The following is a 24,802-nucleotide window of genomic DNA, read 5'->3' as shown; positions in this document are numbered from 1 at the left end:
CCTTCAGTTAATTCAAAATGCTGCAGCTAGAGTACTGACGGGGACTAGAAGGAGAGAGCATATCTCACCCATATTGGCCTCTCTTCATTGGCTTCCTGTTAATTCTAGAATAGAATTTAAAATTCTTCTTCTTACTTATAAGGTTTTGAATAATCAGGTCCCATCTTATCTTAGGGACCTCGTAGTACCATATCACCCCAATAGGGCGCTTCGCTCTCAGACTGCAGGCTTACTTGTAGTTCCTAGGGTTTGTAAGAGTAGAATGGGAGGCAGAGCCTTCAGCTTTCAGGCTCCTCTCCTGTGGAACCAGCTCCCAATTCAGATCAGGGAGACAGACACCCTCTCTACTTTTAAGATTAGGCTTAAAACTCCTTTTTGCTAAAGCTTATAGTTAGGGCTGGATCAGGTGACCCTGAACCATCCCTTAGTTATGCTGCTATAGACAGACTGCTGGGGGGTTCCCATGATGCACTGAGTGTTTCTTTCTCTTTTTGCTCTGTATGCACCACTCTGCATTTAATCATTAGTGATCGATCTCTGTTCCCCTCCACAGCATGTCTTTTTCCTGGTTCTCTCCCCTCAGCCCCAACCAGTCCCAGCAGAAGACTGCCCCTCCCTGAGCCTGGTTCTGCTGGAGGTTTCTTCCTGTTAAAAGGGAGTTTTTCCTTCCCACTTTCGCAAAGTGCTTGCTCACAGGGGGTCGTTTTGACCGTTGGGGTTTTTCCGTAATTATTGTATGGCCTTGCCTTGCAATATAAAGCGCTTTGGGGCAACTGTTTGTTGTGATTTGGCGCTATATAAATAAAATTGATTTGATTTGATTTGATTTGAAGTGTTTTTCTTGGAATGCTGTGTTCATTTTCAGCCATGCATACTGCCCCTTGTTATGTCCAAATAACTCAATTTTAGTTTCATCAGTCCACAGCACCTTCTTCCAAAATGAAGCTGGCTTGTCCAAATGTGCTTTAGCATACCTCAAGCGACTGTTTGTGGCGTGTATGCAGAAAAGGCTTCCTCTGCATTACAGCATCACACAGCATCTCTTTGAGCAAAGTGCGCTGTATAGTTGAATGAATGCACAGAGACACTATCTGCAGCAAGATCATGGTGTAGGTCTTTGGAGCAGGTCTGTGGGTTGACTATGACTGTTCTCATCATCCTTCACTTCAGTTTATCTGAGATTTTTCTTGGCCTGCCACTTTGGGCCTTAACTAGTACTGTGCCTGTGGTCTTCCATTTCCTCACTATGTTCCTCACAGTGGAAACTGATAGCTGAAATCTCTGAGATAGCTTTTTGTATCCTTCCCCTAAACCATGATGTTGAACAATCTTTGTTTTCAGGTCATTTGAGAGTTGTTTAGAGGCTCCCATGTTGCCACTCATTAGAATAGATGCAAAGAGGGGAAACATTTGTAAATGGCCACTTTAAATGCCCTTTCTGATGATTGGATTCACCTGTATAAGGAGGTCAAGGGTCAATGAGCTTACCAAACCAATTCTGTGTTCAAATAATTAGTGCTAAATGTATTCAAATCAATCAAATGACAAGGGTGCCCAAATTTATGCACCTGCCTAATTTTGTTTAAACAATTATTGCACACTTTCTGTAAATACTAGAAACTTCACTTCTCAAATATCAGTGTGTTTGTGTTGTGAAGGTGTAGGAACACGGACCCACAACAGGGGGCGTTAAATGAACGGGCAATGGATAAGCCAAACAGTAACAATTTAATGTTGTAGTGCACAATGAAATACAGACAATCACAGTTTAGGTACCACCGAATTACAGATTTGAGTGACGTGTGGGCAGGCTTGAGGATAGGAGACATCCGTCCTGAGCCGAGCCAGATCCCACACGGCCCTCACCGCCAACGGATCTGAAGAACACCGGAGCCGCCAAGTCCTGGGTCCCCAGGTGGTCACCGTCTCCAGCTGTCAGACCTGGTACTGCTGGCAGAGAACAGAAAAACAGTATTGATGAGTGTAAGTTTGCACACTCAGTAATCCCACAGTCTGTATTCTTTGGGAGGGAGCACCTCCACCTCCAATCACACACTCGTGCAGCTCCTGTTTAACCACTTAGCTGGATGGAGTGTGGAGCGAAGCCGTCGCTGATCACACCTAACGCCAATCCAACGGATAAGGAACACCACAGGAATACGGCTGCAAAAAGAGTCCAGACTATAATGCAGTTTCACGTTCAGCAGAGAAATGACCTCTTCTGATAGCTGATTTCTCGGCGGGGAGGTGGAGTTGCAGTCCGGCCTTTATGGTGGTGGTGATGTGATGTGGATGAGTGACAGCTGGTGCTGATAATGAGTGACAGCTGTCACTCCCGGTTGCTATGACGCCCTCTCATGCTTGAAGCCCGCACTTCAAGCAGGGCGCCATCTGGTGGTGGTGTGCCAGCAGTACACAACAGTTTGTCTGCTACATGATATATTTAACTGAAATTTCAGATCCAGACAACCAATGATTTATAAAGGAAAATCATGAAAATTATCAGGGGGTCTAAACTTTTACATACAACTGTACAAGAGTCTGCAATGATGATTTACATGCTTTGTCATACCCTAAAATATATACATAAATTTTGCATGTTTTTTTCATGATGACATCAAATGATGTCATAACTTTAAACTTTTGATATATTCTGGATCCTCTCATCAACCCCTTTAATTATGGGGTATTACACGACATATTTTACTGTGATCTTAAATTTGACCTAATTTAGGTCACCTTTGACCTCAAGTGAAGCCCTGAAGGTCAAGGTCAATTGCTTATCCCAAATAATGGCTTATGGTCAAGGTCAATCACTATGCTCATGCCAAATCTGGAGGCAGAAATTCAGAAATTGCCACCAGGAAAGTTATTTTGTTGAATTTAGTGTTGACCTTGCTGTGACCTTGACCTTTGACCTTGATTTTGCTTCAGGGTTAGCTGAAAAGCTTATCTGCTAATGAAAAAGTTAGCTTCACTAATTAGCGGTTAGCAGAACTGTGCCCACCACTGGTAACAACAAAGTGCAGATGCTGTATTTATTTATTTATTTAAAAAGAAAAAGTGCAGCTAACGGGGTCATGCTAATGACATGGCTAAAGCTAGCATGGTTAAAAGCCCCTTCACACATAACAGGAATGAGGTTGAATGGCGCATGAAGGAGGGTTTGAATGGTAGCCGCATTCCAATGCCTTGTACAGCAGCCGGCACAACCAAATGGCCACAGCACATGCACTCCACATTCGTGTCACGCTCATGCTGGAATCCCAATCGAACAGCATCAAGATAAGGTCGTACTTCTATGTGACCACGGTCGCAACATTTGCACGGCATGTTGTATGCCGGTCAGACTGCGGCCGATGGGCTGCACGAAGTGTTCGGCCATGCCGAACCCTGGCCAAATGTCGCGATCGAGCCAGCCTTTGCACTAGTGGCCGAATGCCCATTTGACCGACACTTGACCACAGTCGAGGTGCCTCCCACAAACTTCCAACAGTAGTCACTGGGCACTTACAAAATGTGGGCCCATTTGTGCAGCCAGCATGAATGTAACGCCCAGGACACCACTGTCGAGGTGCAGTCGAGGTGGTGACAGCTCAAAGGGCGTCAGTGTGTCATGTCGTGTCCCCACAAGCACCAAGAATGGTGTGCGTGTGTGTTGTGTGCTCCCCCCCCAAGCACGACAAATGACTTGCAAGTAGGTCTTGTCCCCCCATGATCCAACATTGTCGAAGTGCAGCCGAAGTCCAAAGTGGCGAAAGCTGGAACGATGGCTGGAGTGCAGTGTGCACATCTGGACAAGCTGTCATGTCCATGATGGATGCTATTTCATATGTCCAGATGTGCACAGCATGCTGTGGCTTCCCACTGCAATGCATTTGACAGGGCCAGTGTGCTGTCACTAGACACATCTGAGCGGGATCCGAGAGCTGCCAAACACCCACCATGAAATCCTATACAGCATGTCCCTGTGGAGGTGGAATGACAGTCAATCAATCAATCAATCAATTTTATTTATGTAGCGCCAAATCACAACAAACAGTTGCCCCAAGGCGCTTTATATTGTAAGGCAAGGCCATACAATAATTACGGAAAAACCCCAACGGTCAAAACGACCCCCTGTGAGCAAGCACTTGGTGACAGTGGGAAGGAAAAACTCCCTTTTAACAGGAAGAAACCTCCAGCAGAACCAGGCTCAGGGAGGGGCAGTCTTCTGCTGGGACTGGTTGGGGCTGAGGGAGAGAACCAGGAAAAAGACATGCTGTGGAGGGGAGCAGAGATCGATCACTAATGATTAAATGCAGAGTGGTGCATACAGAGCAAAAAGAGAAAGAAACACTCAGCGCATCATGGGAACCCCCCAGCAGTCTACGTCTATAGCAGCATAACTAAGGGATGGTTCAGGGTCACCTGATCCAGCCCTAACTATAAGCTTTAGCAAAAAGGAAAGGAAAGCCTAATCTTAAAAGTAGAGAGGGTGTCTGTCTCCCTGATCTGAATTGGGAGCTGGTTCCACAGGAGAGGAGCCTGAAAGCTGAAGGCTCTGCCTCCCATTCTACTCTTACAAACCCTAGGAACTACAAGTAAGCCTGCAGTCTGAGAGCGAAGCGCTCTATTGGGGTGATATGGTACTATGAGGTCCCTAAGATAAGATGGGACCTGGTTATTCAAAACCTTATAAGTAAGAAGAAGAATTTTAAATTCTATTCTAGAATTAACAGGAAGCCAATGAAGAGAGGCCAATATGGGTGAGATATGCTCTCTCCTTCTAGTCCCCGTCAGTACTCTAGCTGCAGCATTTTGAATTAACTGAAGGCTTTTCAGGGAACTTTTAGGACAACCTGATAATAATGAATTACAGTAGTCCAGCCTAGAGGAAATAAATGCATGAATTAGTTTTTCAGCATCACTCTGAGACAAGACCTTTCTAATTTTAGAGATATTGCGCAAATGCAAAAAAGCAGTCCTACATATTTGTTTAATATGCGCTTTCAATGACATATCCTGATCAAAAATGACTCCAAGATTTCTCACAGTATTACTAGAGGTCAGGGTAATGCCATCCAGAGTAAGGATCTGGTTAGACACCATGTTTCTAAGATTTGTGGGGCCAAGTACAATAACTTCAGTTTTATCTGAGTTTAAAAGCAGGAAATTAGAGGTCATCCATGTCTTTATGTCTGTAAGACAATCCTGCAGTTTAGCTAATTGGTGTGTGTCCTCTGGCTTCATGGATAGATAAAGCTGGGTATCATCTGCGTAACAATGAAAATTTAAGCAATGCTGTCTAATAATACTACCTAAGGGAAGCATGTATAAAGTGAATAAAATTGGTCCTAGCACAGAACCTTGTGGAACTCCATAATTAACCTTAGTCTGTGAAGAAGATTCCCCATTTACATGAACAAATTGTAATCTATTAGATAAATATGATTCAAACCACCGCAGCGCAGTGCCTTTAATACCTATGACATGCTCTAATCTCTGTAATAAAATTTTATGGTCAACAGTATCAAAAGCAGCACTGAGGTCTAACAGAACAAGCACAGAGATGAGTCCACTGTCCGAGGCCATAAGAAGATCATTTGTAACCTTCACTAATGCTGTTTCTGTACTATGATGAATTCTAAAACCTGACTGAAACTCTTCAAATAGACCATTCCTCTGCAGATGATCAGTTAGCTGTTTTACAACTACCCTTTCAAGAATTTTTGAGAGAAAAGGAAGGTTGGAGATTGGCCTATAATTAGCTAAGATAGCTGGGTCAAGTGATGACTTTTTAAGTAATGGTTTAATTACTGCCACCTTAAAAGCCTGTGGTACATAGCCAACTAACAAAGATAGATTGATCATATTTAAGATCGAAGCATTAAATAATGGTAGGACTTCCTTGAGCAGCCTGGTAGGAATGGGGTCTAATAAACATGTTGATGGTTTGGATGAAGTAACTAATGAAAATAACTCAGACAGAACAATCGGAGAGAAAGAGTCTAACCAAATACTGGCATCACTGAAAGCAGCCAAAGATAACGATACGTCTTTGGGATGGTTATGAGTAATTTTTTCTCTAATAGTTAAAATTTTGTTAGCAAAGAAAGTCATGAAGTCATTACTAGTTAAAGTTAATGGAATACTCAGCTCAATAGAGCTCTGACTCTTTGTCAGCCTGGCTACAGTGCTGAAAAGAAACCTGGGGTTGTTCTTATTTTCTTCAATTAGTGATGAGTAGAAAGATGTCCTAGCTTTACGGAGGGCTTTTTTATAGAGCAACAGACTCTTTTTCCAGGCTAAGTGAAGATCTTCTAAATTAGTGAGACGCCATTTCCTCTCCAACTTACGGGTTATCTGCTTTAAGCTACGAGTTTGTGAGTTATACCACGGAGTCAGACACTTCTGATTTAAAGCTTTCTTTTTTAGAGGAGCTACAGCATCCAAAGTTGTCTTCAATGAGAATGTAAAACTATTGACGAGATACTCTAACTCCCTTACAGAGTTTAGGTAGCTACTCTGCACTGTGTTGTTATATGGCATTAGAGAACATAAAGAAGGAATCATATCCTTAAACCTAGTTACAGCGCTTTCTGAAAGACTTCTAGTGTAATGAAACTTATTCCCCACTGCTGGGTAGTCCATCAGAGTAAATGTAAATGTTATTAAGAAATGATCAGACAGAAGGGAGTTTTCAGGGAATACTGTTAAGTCTTCTATTTCCATACCATAAGTCAGAACAAGATCTAAGATATGATTAAAGCGGTGGGTGGACTCATTTACTTTTTACAGATGATCACATGTGCGTTCCCTGAGGTGATCACATCATGTCGCACCTGACCGCTGTGTACATGTGTGTACTATTGTGGACAGTGAGCCCATTCATGTGACTGCTTTGCTGCTCCAGACAGGGGAGCATGTCGCTCCTCGGTGATGTGATGTCCATACTGACATGATATCACATGCGATCACATCCACTACAGTTATGTGTTTGTCAGAGGACCGTGGTTGTCACGTCATGGGTTGGATGTCATTTGAAACAGGGTGGGAGGTGACCACAAACCACAGCCAATGACTGCGTTCCTGCAGCTTGTGCCACTCCACACTGCAGCTGACCACTGGTCAGGGCAACACAAAGTTGGGGAACAGATATTGTCACATGTGCTCCAATCACCCATGTTCAAGGCACGGTGGTGCACACATGTCTGCAAACGATGACGACATGAGGAAAAATTAAAAACAAACAAGATCACCTTTGGATCACCCCCAGCCACATCCCAGAGCACACGGTGATTACCTTGCAGCCAGGCTGGGCCATCTGAAATTATGCGTGTGATGTTTGTGATCAGCCAGCTGGCGAGCCTAATGTCACATCCACCACATGAGTTATTGTCCATATGACAGTGTCCTTTGGCACACCACGCCCCCAGCAGCCACAGACAGCTGGATGTGCTGACCCTCTGTGTGTCTGGCTGATGTGTTCATTTAGGTCCATGGACATGGTTCATGAATAAAACGGAACAGAAGGACAATAACACGTCCACATTATTCTCTGCTCTTTATAACAGGAAATAGATATTTTTACAGACAAGAAATCCATTTGTTTCCTCAATTCCAACACAGACATTGTCCCAGCGTGAAGTCATCAAGCATCAGTTAAACATCATTACCAGTAACATGAGTGTCTTACATTTCAACGCCACATTCATTGTTCTTATAATGTTGTATGGTCTCTCATTATTTTGTCCTCGATTGATGAACATTTGTTCAACATTTAATTGCTTCTGCTGCTGTGACAGCACAATGTGGTATCACAGCTCTCACGTGGTCGCACTGTGTTAGTGCGCGTGCACAAAACTGTTGTTGCAAGATCGTACGGTATCTGTACACGGTTGTCCAAGCGTCTGTCCATCCTGACAGTGGCTGGAATTTTTCAGGTTTCGCCCATTCATCCTGTTCCGTCCTGATTCACCCAACTTGGTGTTATGTGAGAAGGAGCCCTTAGCAATGGAAGCAAAGCAGGGAAAATAAATAAAATAATAAAGTGATGATTCTGACACCGGCACACGTGTTTAAGTGTTGCTCTGTTGTCTTTGTGTTTGATCCTCAGGCTGGTTTTAAGATGCTGAATCCTTCCAGTGATAAAATCGTAATTGAGAAGCTGCTGCATTTTGAAAGTGTTAAAACTGTTCGACTGACAATGACGGCTCAGGTGAGTCTGTTTCTGTGACGCCCGCACACATTTCCTGCAGGTCAAAATGCCAGGACTGGGTGACCTTCACCTGCGGCAGGAACCTTTTGATCAAACCAGTGCTTCAGTCTTCAGGTTGATGTTTTAACATGTGAGTCTGGGTGGACATTTGTCCCTGTCCACTGCATGTAGGTTGTAGACTGTTGTTGACCCAGCCACCAGGCCTGGCTCCAGAAGGTGATTTCATCCATATATATGTCCTTCATAAGAGTCTTTTTTGAATCCCCCTTTGTCTGTCTCCTCACCTCAGGAGGTGGAAAGAACACATTGAGGATCTCCTCAACCATACTACGTGTCCTCCTTTGACGAGGCAGGGATGGAAGACTCAGGCAGGTCTGGTCCCATCACCCTAGTGGAAGGTAGTCAGAAAACTCCTCAGTGTCAAGTTGATGGAGGAGGATGAGATTTGTCCTGAGATGCTGAAGTCTCTGGGTGTTGTGGGTCAGGTGGTGACCTCTGATGACCTCTGATGGAGGCACTGAGGAGGTTTGAGGCTAATTGTGACTGAGATGAGGATCAGCACATTCAAATCTGAGACCATGGTCCTCTGTCAGAAAATTGTCCCCTCTGGGTCAGGGCAGAGTTACTGCCCCAAGTGGAGGAGTTAAAGCATCTCGGGGTCTTGATCATAAATGGGGGTCAGTTTTTGCTGACAAACTGGGGCGGCATCGGATGTTTTACAGACATTGTATCGGACCGTCGTGGTGAAAAAGGAGCTGAGCCGGAAAGTCAGACTCTCAATTTATCAGTCGATTTACTCTCCTGTCCTCACCTGTGGTCATGAACTTTGGGTAACTGCTGACAGAATAAAATCACAGATACAAGCAGCAGAAACAAGATTCCTCTGTCGTGTATCTGGACTTACACTCCTGGACAGGGTGAGAAGCTTGACTATCTTGGCGGGACTCTGAGTAGAGCCGCTGCTCCTTTGCATCAAAAAGAGCCAGTTGAGATGGTTCTGACATCTGGTGAGGATGCTCCATCAGGAGGAGGATGCTCCATCAGGAGGTCTTCCAGTCAGAGACACCTGTGAGGAGACCCTGGAGAAGATCTAGGACAAGCTGGAAGAATTATATTTCCCAGTTGGTTGGGAACTCCTCCAGGATGAGTTGGAGGCCTTAGCCAAGGATAGGGAAGTATGGGATGAATTGCTTAGTCAGCTGCCACAATGACCCAGATAAGCAGCAGAAAATGAACAAATGAATATTTTAATGTTGCAATTACTAATATATTGCAACTAATGTACTTATGGACATTACAGGCGTCTGGTCGGCTTTACTCAGAGGTCAAAATCTAAACTCTGGGGTGATGGTGTTTTTGCGTAGCTGAACCCAGACTGTGGAACAAGCTACCTCTCGACTTATTCCTGACCGAGCACTTTTTAAATCTAAGTTAAAGACTTATTTATTTAAGTTGGCTTTTAACACCTGGTTGTATGTGTATTTTATTTTTATTAATCTGTCTTTTTATTGTAAAGCCCTTTGGACACCATCTGGCTGCTGTAAAGTGCTTTATAAATAAATGATTGATTGAATGTCTTGTTTTTTTGTTTTTTTTAAGGACACACCGTTACCACCAGCAGACGTGAAGCCCTCCTATACCGCGACCACCACCATCCTGGTGAACATCACAGACATTGACAACAGACCGCCATGGTTCCAGCCGTGCACAAAGCACAGTATGGGCGAGGCTGTGATCTGCCAGGATGCTGGCTACACTGGCAACGTGGATCTAAATGAACAAGAGGTACATGGCTTTCTGATGATCCAGATGGACGGGGTTCAGGTTGAGAGGTCAGAGTGAACCTACTGAGCAGCAGTTCACTCCAGCCAGACTCCTGGCTGGGCCCAAAGCTTCTGGCCACACCCTAACTCTCATAAAACACACTTTCAAAGTGAGAAAAAACCTGAGAGACGGCTGAGGACGGCTGTGGACGGCTTTGGGGCGGCTGTGGACAGTGTTGGGGTGGCTGTGGACGGCGTTGGGGCGGCTGTGGACGGCGTTGGGGCGGCTGTGGACAGTGTTGGGGCAGCTGTGGACAGTGTTGGGGTGGCTGTGGACGGCGTTGGGGCGGCTGTGGACAGTGTTGGGGTGGCTGTGAACGGCATTGGGTGGCTTGGTCCATTTGTGTCCCTTCAGGCATTGAGTGAAGCAGCAACAACAACTTTAGTAAAAGAACAAACAAACAAAAAGGCCGGGAAAGTCACAACATCAACCTGTCCAACAGGAACTTCATCAATAAGTTTTTCTTCAAACAAAAGATGTAAATATTACCCGACCCTCCCGTCCACCTGCTCCTCTTTTCCAGCGAGCTTTTGTAAAGTGAAATGCCCTTCCGGCCTGAGAATCTCCAGATCAGACCGACTGTGTGCATCGTCTGATCTGTCGGGACTCTGCAGCTGAAGACTGGCAGAGGATCAGTGGACTGAGTCACTGAGTCCAGAACATGTCTCCATGTTCAGCTCTAGAATTCTGGTTTGTGACAGATGGAAATAAAGATGAAGGTTCAAAGGCAGCACTGTGGAGAGTGAAAACAATGTGGAAACGAAAAGAAGTGAAACCTTTACAAACGTCGAAACATCGTGTCCTGGAGGTAACGCAACTCAAGAGAATCGCTGCTGTCGAACTTCAACAACGTGACTAACACGATAAAAAAAATTTAAAAAGCCAAACAATGGTTGGTTTTCAACCAGTGAACTCCATCAAATGTCTTTTAATACGATACCTGGATGGATTACAAGATTTTTTTCCCGCCAAAATCGGACTTTAATGTCATAGATTTGAGGGATTTGTGAACCCCAGTGATCTCGAAAAATCCTCTCTCGATGCATCGCCTCCTGTCTGTTTTGAAGCACAACCATCGCTGCCCTCTGGGCCTCAGACCGGACTGACAGGCTTCAACCACCTCAACTTGCTGTCTCAATTGCGACCTTTGCATGACAGACGGTCCAACCTGCCTCATCCGTCCCGAATGGAGTGTCCCCACTTTTAGACTGACTCTAGTCTCAGTCTGTCTCCCTGAAGACTCATCCTTAAAACTAGACCCAGGACAGGGTGTTGGTACCAGGCTTTGGAGTTTGAACCTATTCCAAGCTTCACTTCCTGCTGCCTGGAAACAGCTTCGTTGATCTGAAGATGGCACTTCTTATGGTTCATATCATTCACCTGCAACCTCTGACCTCTAAATCTCATTTGTCACAAAGCAAAAGAAGTTTATTTATTTATTTTTTTATGAGTGAAAGTTTGTACCCTTTGGTGGATTACTGTGGGCTGGGCTTCAGTTCTGACTCCTCTCTGCAGGTGGGCGCATTGCCGCTGAAACCAGGGCCGCTGTACGCTGTTGACGGAGACGAAAGCATAAATGCACCGATCATGTACTCCTTCCTAGGTGGTGAGTGTTGCAGACTAAAGCTTTGCAGGCTCCATGTTCTGTCACATGATCAGATTACCGCCACACAAGCACCGCCCCCGGCAGACACAAGCTGTGTTAACATCCATAGGTATTAAAGGCACTGCGCTGCGGTGGTTTGAATCATATTTATCTAATAGATTACAATTTGTTCATGTAACTGGGGAATCTTCTTCACAGACTAAGGTTAATTATGGAGTTCCACAAGGTTCTGTGGAAGATCCTTACTCTGGATGGCATTTCCCTGACCTCTAGTAATACTGTGAGAAATCTTGGAGTCATTTTTGATCAGGATATGTCATTCAAAGCGCATATTAAACAAATATGTAGGACTGCTTTTTTGCATTTACGCAATATCTCTAAAATCAGAAAGGTCTTGTCTCAGAGTGATGCTGAAAAACTAATTCATGCATTTATTTCCTCTAGGCTGGACTATTGTAATTCATTATTATCAGGTTGTCCTAAAAGTTCCCTGAAAAGCCTTCAGTTAATTCAAAATGCTGCAGCTAGAGTACTGACGGGGACTAGAAGGAGAGAGCATATCTCACCCATATTGGCCTCTCTTCATTGGCTTCCTGTTAATTCTAGAATAGAATTTAAAATTCTTCTTCTTACTATAAGGTTTTGAATAATCAGGTCCCATCTTATCTTAGGGACCTCGTAGTACCATATCACCCCAATAGAGCGCTTCGCTCTCAGACTGCAGGCTTACTTGTAGTTCCTAGGGTTTGTAAGAGTAGAATGGGAGGCAGAGCCTTCAGCTTTCAGGCTCCTCTCCTGTGGAACCAGCTCCCAATTCAGATCAGGGAGACAGACACCCTCTCTACTTTTAAGATTAGGTTTAAAACTTTCCTTTTTGCTAAAGCTTATAGTTAGGGCTGGATCAGGTGACCCTGAACCATCCCTTAGTTATGCTGCTATAGACTTAGACTGCTGGGGGGTTCCCATGATGCACTGAGTGTTTCTTTCTCTTTTTGCTCTGTATGCACCACTCTGCATTTAATCATTAGTGATCGATCTCTGCTCCCCTCCACAGCATGTCTTTTTCCTGGTTCTCTCCCTCAGCCCCAACCAGTCCCAGCAGAAGTCTGCCCCTCCCTGAGCCTGGTTCTGCTGGAGGTTTCTTCCTGTTAAGAGGGAGTTTTTCCTTCGCACTGTCGCCAAGTGCTTGCTCACAGGGGGTCGTTTTGACCGTTGGGGTTTTTACGTAATTATTGTATGGCTTTGCCTTACAATATAAAGCGCCTTGGGGCAACTGTTTGTTGTGATTTGGCGCTATATAAATAAAATTGATTGATTGATTGATCCATCCATCCATCCATTTTTTTCCGCTTTATCTGGAGTCGGGTCGCGGGGGCAGCAGCTCAAGCAAAGCCGCCCAGACCTCCCGATCCACACACACCTCCCCCAGCTCCTCCGGGGGAACCCCGAGGCATTCCCAAGCCAGCCGAGAGACATAGTCCCTCCAGTGTGTCCTGGGTCTTCCCCGGGGCCTCCTCCCGATGGGACGTGCCCGGAACACCTGTCCAGTGATGCGTCCAAGGCGCATCCAGAAAAGATGCCCGAGCCACCTCAGCTGGCTCCTTTCGATGTGGAGGAGCAGTGGCTCGACTCCAAGCTCCTGCTGTGGTCGTACAAGGACCAGATAGCCCTTACCAAAAGACCCCGGACCCCGTATTCCCGGAGCACCCCCCACAGGGTGCCCTGAGGGACACAGTTGAACGCCTTCACCAGATCCACAAAGCACATGTGGACTGGTTGGACGAACTCCCATGAACCCTCAAGCACCTGATGGAGTGTGTAGAGCTGGTTCAGTGTGCCGTGACCAGGACAAAAACCACACTGTTCCTCCTGATTCCAAGGTTCGACTATCGGTTGAATTCTCCTCTCCAGTACTCTGGAATAGACCTTACCGGGGAGGCTGAGGAGTGTGATCCCCCTGTAGATGGAACACACCTTCCGGTCCCCCTTCTTAAACAGAGGGACCACCACCCCGGTCTGCCAATCCAGAGGCACTGTCCCCGACTGCCACGTGATGTTGCAGAGGCGTGTCAGCCAAGACAGTCCCACAACATCCAGAGACTTAAGGTACTCAGGATGGATTTCATCCACCCCAGGAGCCTTGCCACCGAGGAGCTTTCTAACCATCTCGGTGACTTCAGCCTGGGTAATGGATGAGTCTGCCTCGGAGTCCCCAGTCTCTGCTTCCTCTTCAGAAGACATGACGATGGGATTGAGGAGATCCTTGAAATATTCCTTCCACCGTCCGATAACATCCCCAGTCAGGGTCAACAGCTCCCCACCTGCACCGTAGACAGTGCTGGTGGAGAGCTGCTTCCACCTCCTGAGGCGTCGGACGGTTTGCCAGAATTTCTTCGAGGCCGACCGATAGTCCTCCTCCATGGCCTCCCCGAACTCCTCCCAGACCAAATCAATGGGGACTTAACACCAGTAAAAATGGAGCAGCCAGCCCGCCAGGAATCAACCCTGTGTTAACATGCAAAAGCTAAATTTAGCGTTAGCGAGCATGCAGAAAATTGGTTCTTACTTTCACTTTTGATACTCTGTGTGCTTCTTACCCTGGGTGCTGCTATACAATGCTGGTGGAACCTCAATTTCTGTGAGGGATTCTTCCCAAGGGATCAATAAAGTTCTATCTAATGGCGCAAACTGACATGACAGTAACAAGATAATATTAGCACTGAGTGCTAATGTGCTTTTTTTTTTTTTTGCATGCTACCAAAATTACTGGCAAGTCATCAACCACAGCAGACCACCAGACCCAGAACCAAAGACACTTTCAGCACACCAAAAATGCCACCATACACCAACTCAAGACGACCCAACAGTCCTCACATCACCTCATCCAACCTTCGACACTGAAGATTTGGTCCCAGCTTCAAATGAATGGAGATGACAAGACACAATCTGAAGTTTCTAATTAATCCATAACTGAGTGTCTGATGAAGACAACACTGTAGAAGATGGAGTTCAGTTTTTAATGAGATTATCGTCAGGATAAACACCTGACAACAGGTGACTTTGGGTAGTCGATGTAATTATTGGTTCAAAGTTCCCAAACATCAAATATTCTACCCAATCACCTTTAAAAATGGCCAAAAAGAAGGGAAAAAAATATTTTAGAATGGTTCTGTGTCTGTTCACATAAGACCTGCTGCAATTTCCTATTTCTGCTCCCATTAGGGGGCGCCACCATATCTCATCCGTCTCCAACGTCCTCTGTCTCACCAACCACCTGCATGTCCTCAGCACATCCATGAACCTCCTCTTTGTCCTCCCTCTTCTCCTCCTGCCTGGTGGCTCCATCCTCAGCATCCTTCTCCCTATATACCCTGGGTCCCTCCTCTGCACATGTCCAAACCATCTCAGTCTCTCCTCTCTGACTTTGTCTCCAAACTGTCCCACCTGAGCTGTCCCTCTGATATGTTCATTCCTAATCTTGTCCATTCTTGTCACTCCCAAAGGGAATCTCAACATCTTCAGCTCTGCCTCCTGTCTTTTGTTAGTGTCACCGTCTCTAAGCCGTCCAACATAGCTGGTCTCACTACTGTTTTGTAAACTTTCCCCTTCACTCTTGCTGATATTCTTCAATCACAAATCACTCCTGCCACCTTTCTCCACCCACTCCACCCTGCCTGCACTCTCTTCTTCACCTCTCTACCACACTCTCCATTACTTTGAACAGTTGACCCCAAATATTTAAACTCATCTACTTTCACCACTTCTACTCCTTGTAACTGCACTATTCCACTTCTAACTTATCTAACACTCCAGAAATGTTCTTCCTCTTTCATCTCACCTTGCCATATCTGTGGGAGCACTGATCCTGTAGTAAGGGTTCTGTGGTTTCTGTTCTGGACCTAAAACAGGTCTGTCTGTTTTCAGAAAACCCAGGTGGTCTGTTTGACATCAACTCAACATCTGGAAACATCACTATGACGAAGGCAACTGATGTCCTGGGCCCCATCGATCTGACAGTGCTGGTAATCACAAAGTCAAAGAAGCAGACCACAAACACTAATGTCACCCTGGATGATAATCCAGATCATGGCCAGTTCGTTTAGAATCAAAGTGTTTAGGTATTTTCCTTATCGTATATAAGTTCTCAATTTCAGAACTGGCCACACTTAAAAATTCTATAATAATAATAAAAAAATTCAATCAATCTAACAGCTTGACTGAAAAAGTCAGTATGAATATGTCGAGAGCAAAATTTCCCATTGAGTGTTTTTTTTTTTTTTTTTTTTTTTGCGTTGGTGTGCCACAGGGTTCTGTCCTGGAGCGTCATGTTCTGCTTTGATCAAAAGGCCTCAGCATCGGTCCAACAGTGGACTTTGTGTGTCTGCGCTGTAATGAGTTTCCCTCTGATTTAGTGATTTAAGATTTATGGAACTTATGAAACCTACAGTTTGTTTACATGGTACATTTGACTGACAGGCCACCTCAATGAAAATACAGTCAGTGTTAGCAGTCACACAAACATTTATAGTGACACTTATATAGCACAATCTTTACACATAAAACACATCAAAACACTAAAAAGATAAAATAGAACAAATAAACCAGGGACTGAGTCGACTTTTCCCACCCAGCATAGTAACATAATAGACGTAAGGTGAAGGTCATCACAACACTGTGACATCTGGCTACAGGAAAAATGTCAACTGCATGTAAATTCTATAACATTCATACAATTATTTATATCAAAGTAAGTGATGTCAGCAGCCTAAACTCAGCTGTTTGAGGAGAACTTGGTTTCAGTGCTACAATCTCTGCTCTCGCTTTGGATTACAGAGCGTACCAGCGCATCTCACAGCGTGGAACAATAAACTAATCAATATAATAATCAGCATGTGAATGACGTATGTTGAAACATTTTGAAGCTGTGTAACAATTCATTTAATTTTGCAGAATTTCATCATCATGACATTAAATTATTTTCACGATGACACATTTCTTAATACACGTCAGGTTATACGATCGGTTGATTTTACTGTCCGTTCATAACTAGGAGTGCTGAGCATATTTGTTTGTTTTTTCTCCCTTTTGTGACAACCAATCACAGCTCTTAGACTGCCTCATAGGTAGCAACAGGGTCAACCCTGCCTCCTGACAGATAAAAGTTTCTGTCTCCTCCTTGCTCAGACTTGCTCTCAGACACCTCTTGAATCTCTCTTAGTCAGGAATCTTTAGGCTGAAGCCCCTTTCACTCCAGTGTCACGTACAATTCTTTCCGCCTCGCTTAGAAAACAGTGCTTGGAACTTGAGGTGGATGGATGATGAAAGAAGCAAAACACCTTCACAATTTATGTCGATATTTTGATTAATTTCTTCATTTACAGCAGCTTCATTAAACAAATGTACTCGAATGATTATCAGCACGATGGCAGTTGCCAGTTATGGCTTCTGAAAAAGGGGAGGAAAAAAAGAAACAGCACAGTTCAGCTGAATCATTACTGCTCTCTTCAACCTGAGCCTAAACCCAGGGACCAACCACGAGTCATTATGTGCAGGCTGCATTACTACAGCAACTGTCTGGATATTTTACATCGTGCGAGAGCGTGCCAGTGGATTAAAGTCGGAGCCATGAATATATCCATCTTTCCTGATCACACATTTTGATCCAGCGAAGCTACACGTCATGTACAAGGAGATGGAAGAGGACTTTACTTCACCGGATGACGCTAAACAATATGTCCAGAGTTTGATTCCTGGCTGAGCCTTACTCGTTCTTACTGAGTCCCTGACAAAAAGTGACAAAAACAGTGTGTTCATATAAATATATATTTTACTTTTGTTGGAACTTCAGGCTTATTTGCGTCACTTGGACATTAAAGTTGTCATTCTTTGTTTTTGTTCAGTTAAATATTAGTAACCCATAGTAGCATCTATTCATGGCACCAATAATTATTACTATGATATAAAATATTACTTTTTATTACATAGACATATTGCTTTTCTCTATCTTGTTTGGATGAGGGTTACAATATAATATAATCACTTGTTAAATTAGTAAAATAATGCTCAGCCACATGGGGTGTGCAGCCAGTACATTCTGAGTGCCGGTCCCAAGCCCGGATAAATGAGGAGGGTTGCGTCAGGAAGGGCATGTGGCGTAAAACAAGCCAACCCAACTATTGCTGGTTCCTATTTTCAAGAACAACGGTGATGTGCAGAGCTGCAGTAACTACAGAGGCATAAAGCTGATCAGCCACAGCATGAAGTTATGGGAAAGAGTAGTAGAAGCTAGGCTTAGAAAACAGGTGAAGATCTGTGAACAGTAATATGGTTTCATGCCAAGAAAGAGCACTACAGATGTAATGTTTGCTCTGAGAATACTGTTGGAGAAGTACAGAGAAGGACAGAAAGAGTTACACTGGGCCTCATGTATCAAAGTTGCGCACTTGTGGCGTAAATTTCCGGTGTAAATTTGAAGTACACCAAAGTTGCTGTGACATGTATCAAGCAGTGCGTACCTGCCCATTTCTTTTCATATGTCAATAATTCTTGACATGTGGATATTTGCTCGCTCAATTAATAAGACACTCCTAATCTGTCAGATTTCTTTATTTTTAAAATGTATTTCTGTATTTATTTTATTGTGACAACCGAATGGAGACGACAAAACCTGGTTGCAGCACGAGCGAATTAAGGGAATGATGAAACTACAGTTATTATCAATTTCATAGTCTAAAACGATCACACCACATGAAGTTAAGCTCAGCGCTGCTCTGGCTCCAGGCTTGAAGTCTGGAGAAAAAGGCGAGCAGCGCTTTCTTTGCAGTCAGCGCTGTGACCACAGATCGTGCTCGATAACAATCCCGCAAAGGCAGGATTTGTATTGATTATTATGTAGTATAATCAGGAAAGTGTTATTTATGTAACATATGCATTGATTTGTATAATGGCACAGTTTATCATGTTGATCATCTTCATTTTTATGTGGATTCCAGCGCTGGTTCATTTTGGTGTATAATTTACGCCACCTCTCGATTTTCAGCGCAGCGTACGACAACGACCACATTGATAAATGCCAAGCAGCGCAGCTGTTTTGGCGTACACCCCATATACGCTCAAATATCGCTGTACGCAACGATGGTACATGAGGCCCAATGTGTGTTTGTGGACTTAGAAAAAGCTTATGATAGGGTGCCAAGAGAAGAGCTGTGGCATTGTATGAGGAAGTCTGGAGTGGCAGAGAAGTATGTTAGGGTAGTGCAGGACATGTACAAGAATAGTGTGACAGCGGTGAGATGTGCAGTCGGAATGACAGACTCATTCAAGGTGGAGGTGGGATTACACCAAGGATCAGCTCTGAGTCCTTTCTTGTTTACAGTGGTGATGGACAGGTTGACAGATGAGATCAGACAGGAGTCCCCATGGACTATGATGTTTGCAGATGACATTGTGATCTGTAGTGAGAGTAGAGAGCAAGTTCAGTCTAGTCTGGAGAAGTGGAGATATGCTTTGGAGAGAAGGGGAATGAAAGTCAGTAGAAGCAAGACTGAGTACATGTGTGTGAATGAGAGGGAGCCCAGTGGAATAGTGCAGTTACAAGGAGTAGAAGTGGTGAAAGTAGAGGAGTTTAAATATTTGGGGTCAGCTGTTCAAAGTAATGGAGAGTGTGGTAGAGAGGTGAAGAAGAGAGTGCAGACAGGGTGGAGTGGGTGGAGAAAGGTGGCAGGAGTGATTTGTGACCGAAGAATATCAGCAAGAGTGAAGGAGAAAGTTTACAAGACAGTAGTGAGACCAGATATGTTGTATGGTTTAGAGACAGTGGCACTAACAAAAAGACAGGACGCAGAGCTGGAGGTGGCAGAGCTGAAGATGTTGAGATTCTCTTTGGGAGTGACAAGAATGGACAAGATTAGGAATGAACATATCAGAGGGACAGCTCAGGTGGGACGGTTTAGAGACAAAGTCAGAGAGGTGAGATTGAGATGGTTTGGACATGTGCAGAGGAGGGACCCAGGGTATATAGGGAGAAGGATGCTGAGGATGGAGCCACCAGGCAGGAGGAGAAGAGGGAGACCAAAGAGGAGGTTCATGGTTGTGCTGAGAGAGGACATGCAGGTGGTTGGTGAGACAGAGGAAGATACAGAGGACAGGGTGAGATGGAAAAGATTGATCTGCTGTGGCGACCCCTAACGGGAGCAACTGGAAGACAAAGAAGAATGCACATACTGTTATTCTAATTTTGAAATTGGTTGGAGTTATTCACCTTTTTGAATTTACTTTTTGTGTCTGTTTGCTCTGCTGTTTCTCAGAGTTGTTCACATTTTATTGTTTTTTATTATTATTTATTTTATTATTCAGTAGATAAGACATCATTCTAGGCTTATTGAACTTACAATTGCCATTGTTAATCTTGATCAAAAATAATGCCATAAATCCTTCACAGAATTATTCAAAGACCGTACGGGTGTACAATTAGATATTGATCTAATTTGAACTAGAGAGGCTGAACGCTTATTGTTACATAGTCAAGGCTCATATTATGAATATGGCAAGAAAGTAAGCTGTTTATTGGTACATCAGTTGCAGTGACAGGTTAGCTCATATAATATCTAGTACTCAAAATACCCAACACATAACTACTACCAATCCCATTGAAATTAATGGCGCTTTTAAATCATTTTATTCTTCTTTATATACATCAGAATTTCCCACAGATACCAATAAAATGGATGAATTTCTTCATGGTCTTTCTAATCCTGTTACTGACTTGGACACTGCCAAGAACATGGACTCCCCACTCTGCTTTGTGGCAGTAATAAGTTCAATTAAAGCAGTGCAATCAAATAAAGCTCCTGGCCCTGATGGCTTTTCCATTGAATGTTATAAGAAATTTATTGAAAAATTGGCCTCACCACTTTTGGCTATGTTTAACGAATCATTAGAATGTAATACTTTACCACTAATTTTGATACAGGATTCTACGGTTTTACTTTATAAAAAGGACAAAGATCCAATGTTATGTGGTTCTTACAGACCATTGTCATTGTTAAACCGCTGATGTCAAGTTGATTTCTACTCGTTTGGAGAAAGTTCTTTCTTTGGTTATATCTGAAGAGCAAAATGGTTTTATAAATGGGTGTCAAATATTTTTTAATTGTGATCTATTCAACGCATTCTTCTGATTTGCCTGAAATTGTTATGGTTTTGTTCTAATACAAATCCAGAGTTGCAGACAGAAGCCGCAAGAAGTGTGCGATCAAACCCCAGAGTGATTTTTTGGCGGAGCTAAGAGCAAACGATTCATGAAGTGCAAAAACAAAATACAAAAGTTCATCCAAAAAGGCAGCGGCAATAACGGGAGAACAGCTGAGCATGCAAACACAAAACAATGACGGAGCAGGTGACTACCGATAAAGCACGGAAAGAAATATAATACTCACTGAGCGCATGGAGAACAAATAACGAGAATGACATAGACAGACATATACCCCAATGTTAACTTGACTACAAATTAGAGTTAGGTACAGTCACAGAAAAAAAATCTAATTTAACACAATTTTCCAAAATAAGTAATTAAATAAAAGTAAATGTAATTCATGGCTTAATGTGAACAAGAAGTTAAAGAAACGTGCTCGAGCCTTCAGCTCTGATGATGTCGATGCCTATAAACAGGCCAGATACTCTTTTGAGAGATCAGTTAAAGCTGCTAAGCAGGTCTATGGTGAAAAGATTGAGAGTTATTTTAGAGAGGACAATCCACAACAGATGTGGAAGGGACTGAGTGCCATCACCTCCTGGAGGCCCAGGAGTCAGCACATGGTTACTTTTGGTAACTCTCTCCCTAATGATTTAAACAAATTTTATTGTCGCTTTGACACCTTGGAAAGGGAGTGAGTGGACTTTTTGGTGAGTGATGAGGAAAACAGTCTCACGATTTTACAGGAGGATGTAAGGAGGGCCCTGTCCAGGTCTAAGGGCCCTGTCCCACTGGCGTTTAGGAGGATTTGCGGATGGAATGCGCACAAAAGTGGCCCACATCCGCCAAACAACCGCAATAACCGTGTAACATTCCTGTATGAGTCGGCCGCCATCCGAACACGTCCGTGATCATCCGCAGAGGCACCCATGTCCGCAGCCAGGAGCGGCTCAAAAATCCTGCTGCGGATGAGATCCGCATCACTGCCTGAACACATACTGAAGACATACGCAGGACATACACAACCAACGCGCCGCATATCCCCTGTCATCCGCTGATATCCGCAATCGACGGGTTGGCGTGGCTTGGCGGCAGACCAGGACAGCGTGCAAAACAGATATGACGCGTGCCCAGCACGGCCACATCACGGCCGCAAATGGTATGTCGCGCATGCAGACAGAGTGGGCACAGATGAAGCGAGTGCATCACGGCCGCTGTGCCCCTCATGGGGGTGCCTCCGCGGTTGCCTTCGCTTCTGTTCCCTGTTATATCCACTTTTCTTCCTCATGTATTCGCTGATCCACCCCGGGACATTTGTCATTTCCGCCCACCTTTGTTGCAGGGACTCAGCTTTTGTCTCCTCATTTCATGCGCAAATCCTCCTAAACGCCAGTGGGACAGGGCCCTAAGGTCAGGAAAGCGCCTGGGCCAGATGGTATTCCTCCTCGTGTTTTAAAGCTGTGTTCAGAGCAACTCACACCTGTTTTAACTGACCTCTTTAATATGTCTCTGAGGTGCTGTACTGTTCCACTCAGTTTTAAAAGGTCAGTTGTCATTCCAGTGCCTAAGGAGTCACCTATCACTTGTTTAAATGACTACAGGCCAGTCGCGCTTACATCAGTGTTGATGAAAACCTTTGAACGTCTTGTGCTGGAGCACATTAAGATCCCTGTGTCTGTTGATCCACTCCGCTTTGCATACACACAGAACAGAAGTGTGGAGGATGCTATTTCATTTGCCTTGAACTCTATGTACAAACACCTGGACAAGGAAAAATCCCAGGCTAGAATGCTTTTTATTGACTATAGCTCTGCTTTTAATTCTCTTGTCCCTGCAGGGCTCATCCAGAAACTGAGACTTTTGGGTTTGAGTGATGCAGTTTGCAAATAGATTTTTGTTTTTTAACTGGAAGACCACAAAGAGTCAAGAGCAATGACTTTGTCTCTGATGAACTTATTGTTAATACTGACTCACCACAAGGTTGTATTTTAAGCCCATTGTTGTACACTTTGTACACTTACGACTGTGTTACATCTTTTCCTAATAATTTGATCATTATGCAGATGACACAACTATTACTGGTTTGATCTCTTCTCATGATGACTCTTTGTAGATGTGAAGTACCAAATGTGGTTTCCTGGAGCGAGGAAAACAATTTGAAGTTAAACACTGCAAAAACTTTTGAGCTGGTTGTTGACTTCAGTAAAAATAGATCTTATGCTCCCATCATATTAAACGGCTCTGAGGTGAAAATAGTTGAAAACTGTAAATTTCTGGGATTATTTTTATCTGATGACTTGAGATGGAATTATAATACCAACAGAATTGTTAAAAAGTCTTGACAACGGCTTTTTTTTTCTATGTAAGCCGAAAGAATTTACTCTGAACAAGAATATCCTCCTAAATTTTTATCACAGCTGCACTGAAAGTCTTCTTACAAATTCTATAACTGCATGGTTTGGAAATGGCACTGCTAAAGAAAGGAAGGCTTTAAATAGAGTGGTTTGTTCAGCCAGTAGGACTATTGGTGTGGAACTGTCTGTCCTGGAGGACATTTACAAAAAAAAGGCTTCAGTCCCAGTCAATCAATCAATCAATCAACTTTTTTTTTTATATAGCGCCAAATCACAACAAACAGTTGCCCCAAGGCGCTTTATATTGTAAGGCAAGGCCATACAATAATTATGTAAAACCCCAACGGTCAAAACGACCCCCTGTGAGCAAGCACTTGGCTACAGTGGGAAGGAAAAACTCCCTTTTAACAGGAAGAAACCTCCAGCAGAAGCAGGCTCAGGGAGGGGCAGTCTTCTGCTGGGACTGGTTGGGGCTGAGGGAGAGAACCAGGAAAAAGACATGCTGTGGAGGGGAGCAGAGATCAATCACTAATGATTAAATGCAGAGTGGTGCATACAGAGCAAAAAGAGAAAGAAACAGTGCATCATGGGAACCCCCCCACAATCTACGTCTAAAGCAGCATAACCAAGGGATGGTCCAGGGTCACCTGATCCAGCCCTAACTATAAGCCTTAGCGAAAAGGAAAGTTTTAAGCCTAATCTTAAAAGTAGAGAGGGTGTCTGTCTCCCTGATCTGAATTGGGAGCTTTGGCTATTACTAAAGACCTCCTGCATCCCGCCACGGACCTGTGTGAGCTTCTTCCCTCGGGTAGGTGCTATCGGTCTTTTAAATGTGGGACATCATGTTATAGAAAAAGTTTCTTCCCACAAGCCGTAGCAATGATCAACACTCTTTGATTAGTTTTAAATTGTATCTTAAATTATTTTGCGGCTTTGTCATTTTTAATGCATTTTTATGTTCTTTTATGTCTTTTTATTGTTTGTGTATGTCTTGCTAGTGCACTTTTGAGCTCCTTGCACCATTTTTCCAATGTGGTTTTAATACTGCAAATGGCAAATAAACTTGAACTAACAGTGTGTAATTCCCTTTGTGAAGGAAAAAAATACATAGTACAATATTCTACAATCAAAACATAAAAGAACAGATTACCCATCTTATAGTCAATGTCATTCAGTAAAGTCAGTCCATATTAATAATAACAAACTGACTTTCAGAATATTACTTCCTCAGCTTTGCGTTGTTGAATGGTTTGTTCCAGCTTTCACCGAATTAAATATTTGTTCCATTGAAAGAATGTAAAAACATTCATTATTTGTTTTATATAGTAAGTCCCTTCGGCTGCTCCCTTGTTTGCACTTGGGGTCTCCACAGCAAATCCAAGGTGGATCTGCATGTTGAATTGGCACAAGTTTTACGCCGGATGCCCTTCCTGACGCAACTCCACATTACATGGAGAAATGTGGCAGGGGTGGGATTTGAACCCGGAACCTTCTGAACTGAAACCCAGCGCATTAACCACTTGGGCAGCACCCCTGCTCACAGCTAAAATAGATCCTTGTCATTTGATATTTTATTCATTTATAAACAACAGAAAAGGAACTTAGAGTTTGGTGTTCCACTGCTG

At 43.8% G+C, this 24,802-nt stretch overlaps 1 protein-coding gene across 1 annotated transcript in view; it reads left to right on the top strand.

Moving 5' to 3' along the window:
- Positions 1 to 3,216: 3,216 nt before the first annotated feature.
- The window catches only part of LOC117514998 (cadherin-related family member 5-like), a 73,490-nt gene continuing 51,904 nt past the window's right edge, over positions 3,217 to 24,802 (top strand). Inside the window, exons 1-5 of the mRNA XM_034175559.1 lie at positions 3,217 to 3,312; positions 8,099 to 8,200; positions 9,800 to 9,985; positions 11,540 to 11,630; positions 15,555 to 15,652. Of these exons, the coding sequence (XP_034031450.1) occupies positions 3,217 to 3,312; positions 8,099 to 8,200; positions 9,800 to 9,985; positions 11,540 to 11,630; positions 15,555 to 15,652 (573 nt within the window). The remainder of the gene's footprint in view (positions 3,313 to 8,098; positions 8,201 to 9,799; positions 9,986 to 11,539; positions 11,631 to 15,554; positions 15,653 to 24,802) is intronic.

The sequence above is a fragment of the Thalassophryne amazonica genome, chromosome 8 (genome assembly GCF_902500255.1).
Source record: "Thalassophryne amazonica chromosome 8, fThaAma1.1, whole genome shotgun sequence".
Taxonomy (NCBI): Eukaryota; Metazoa; Chordata; class Actinopteri; order Batrachoidiformes; family Batrachoididae; genus Thalassophryne; species Thalassophryne amazonica.
This window is presented reverse-complemented; position numbering and strand designations above follow the sequence as displayed.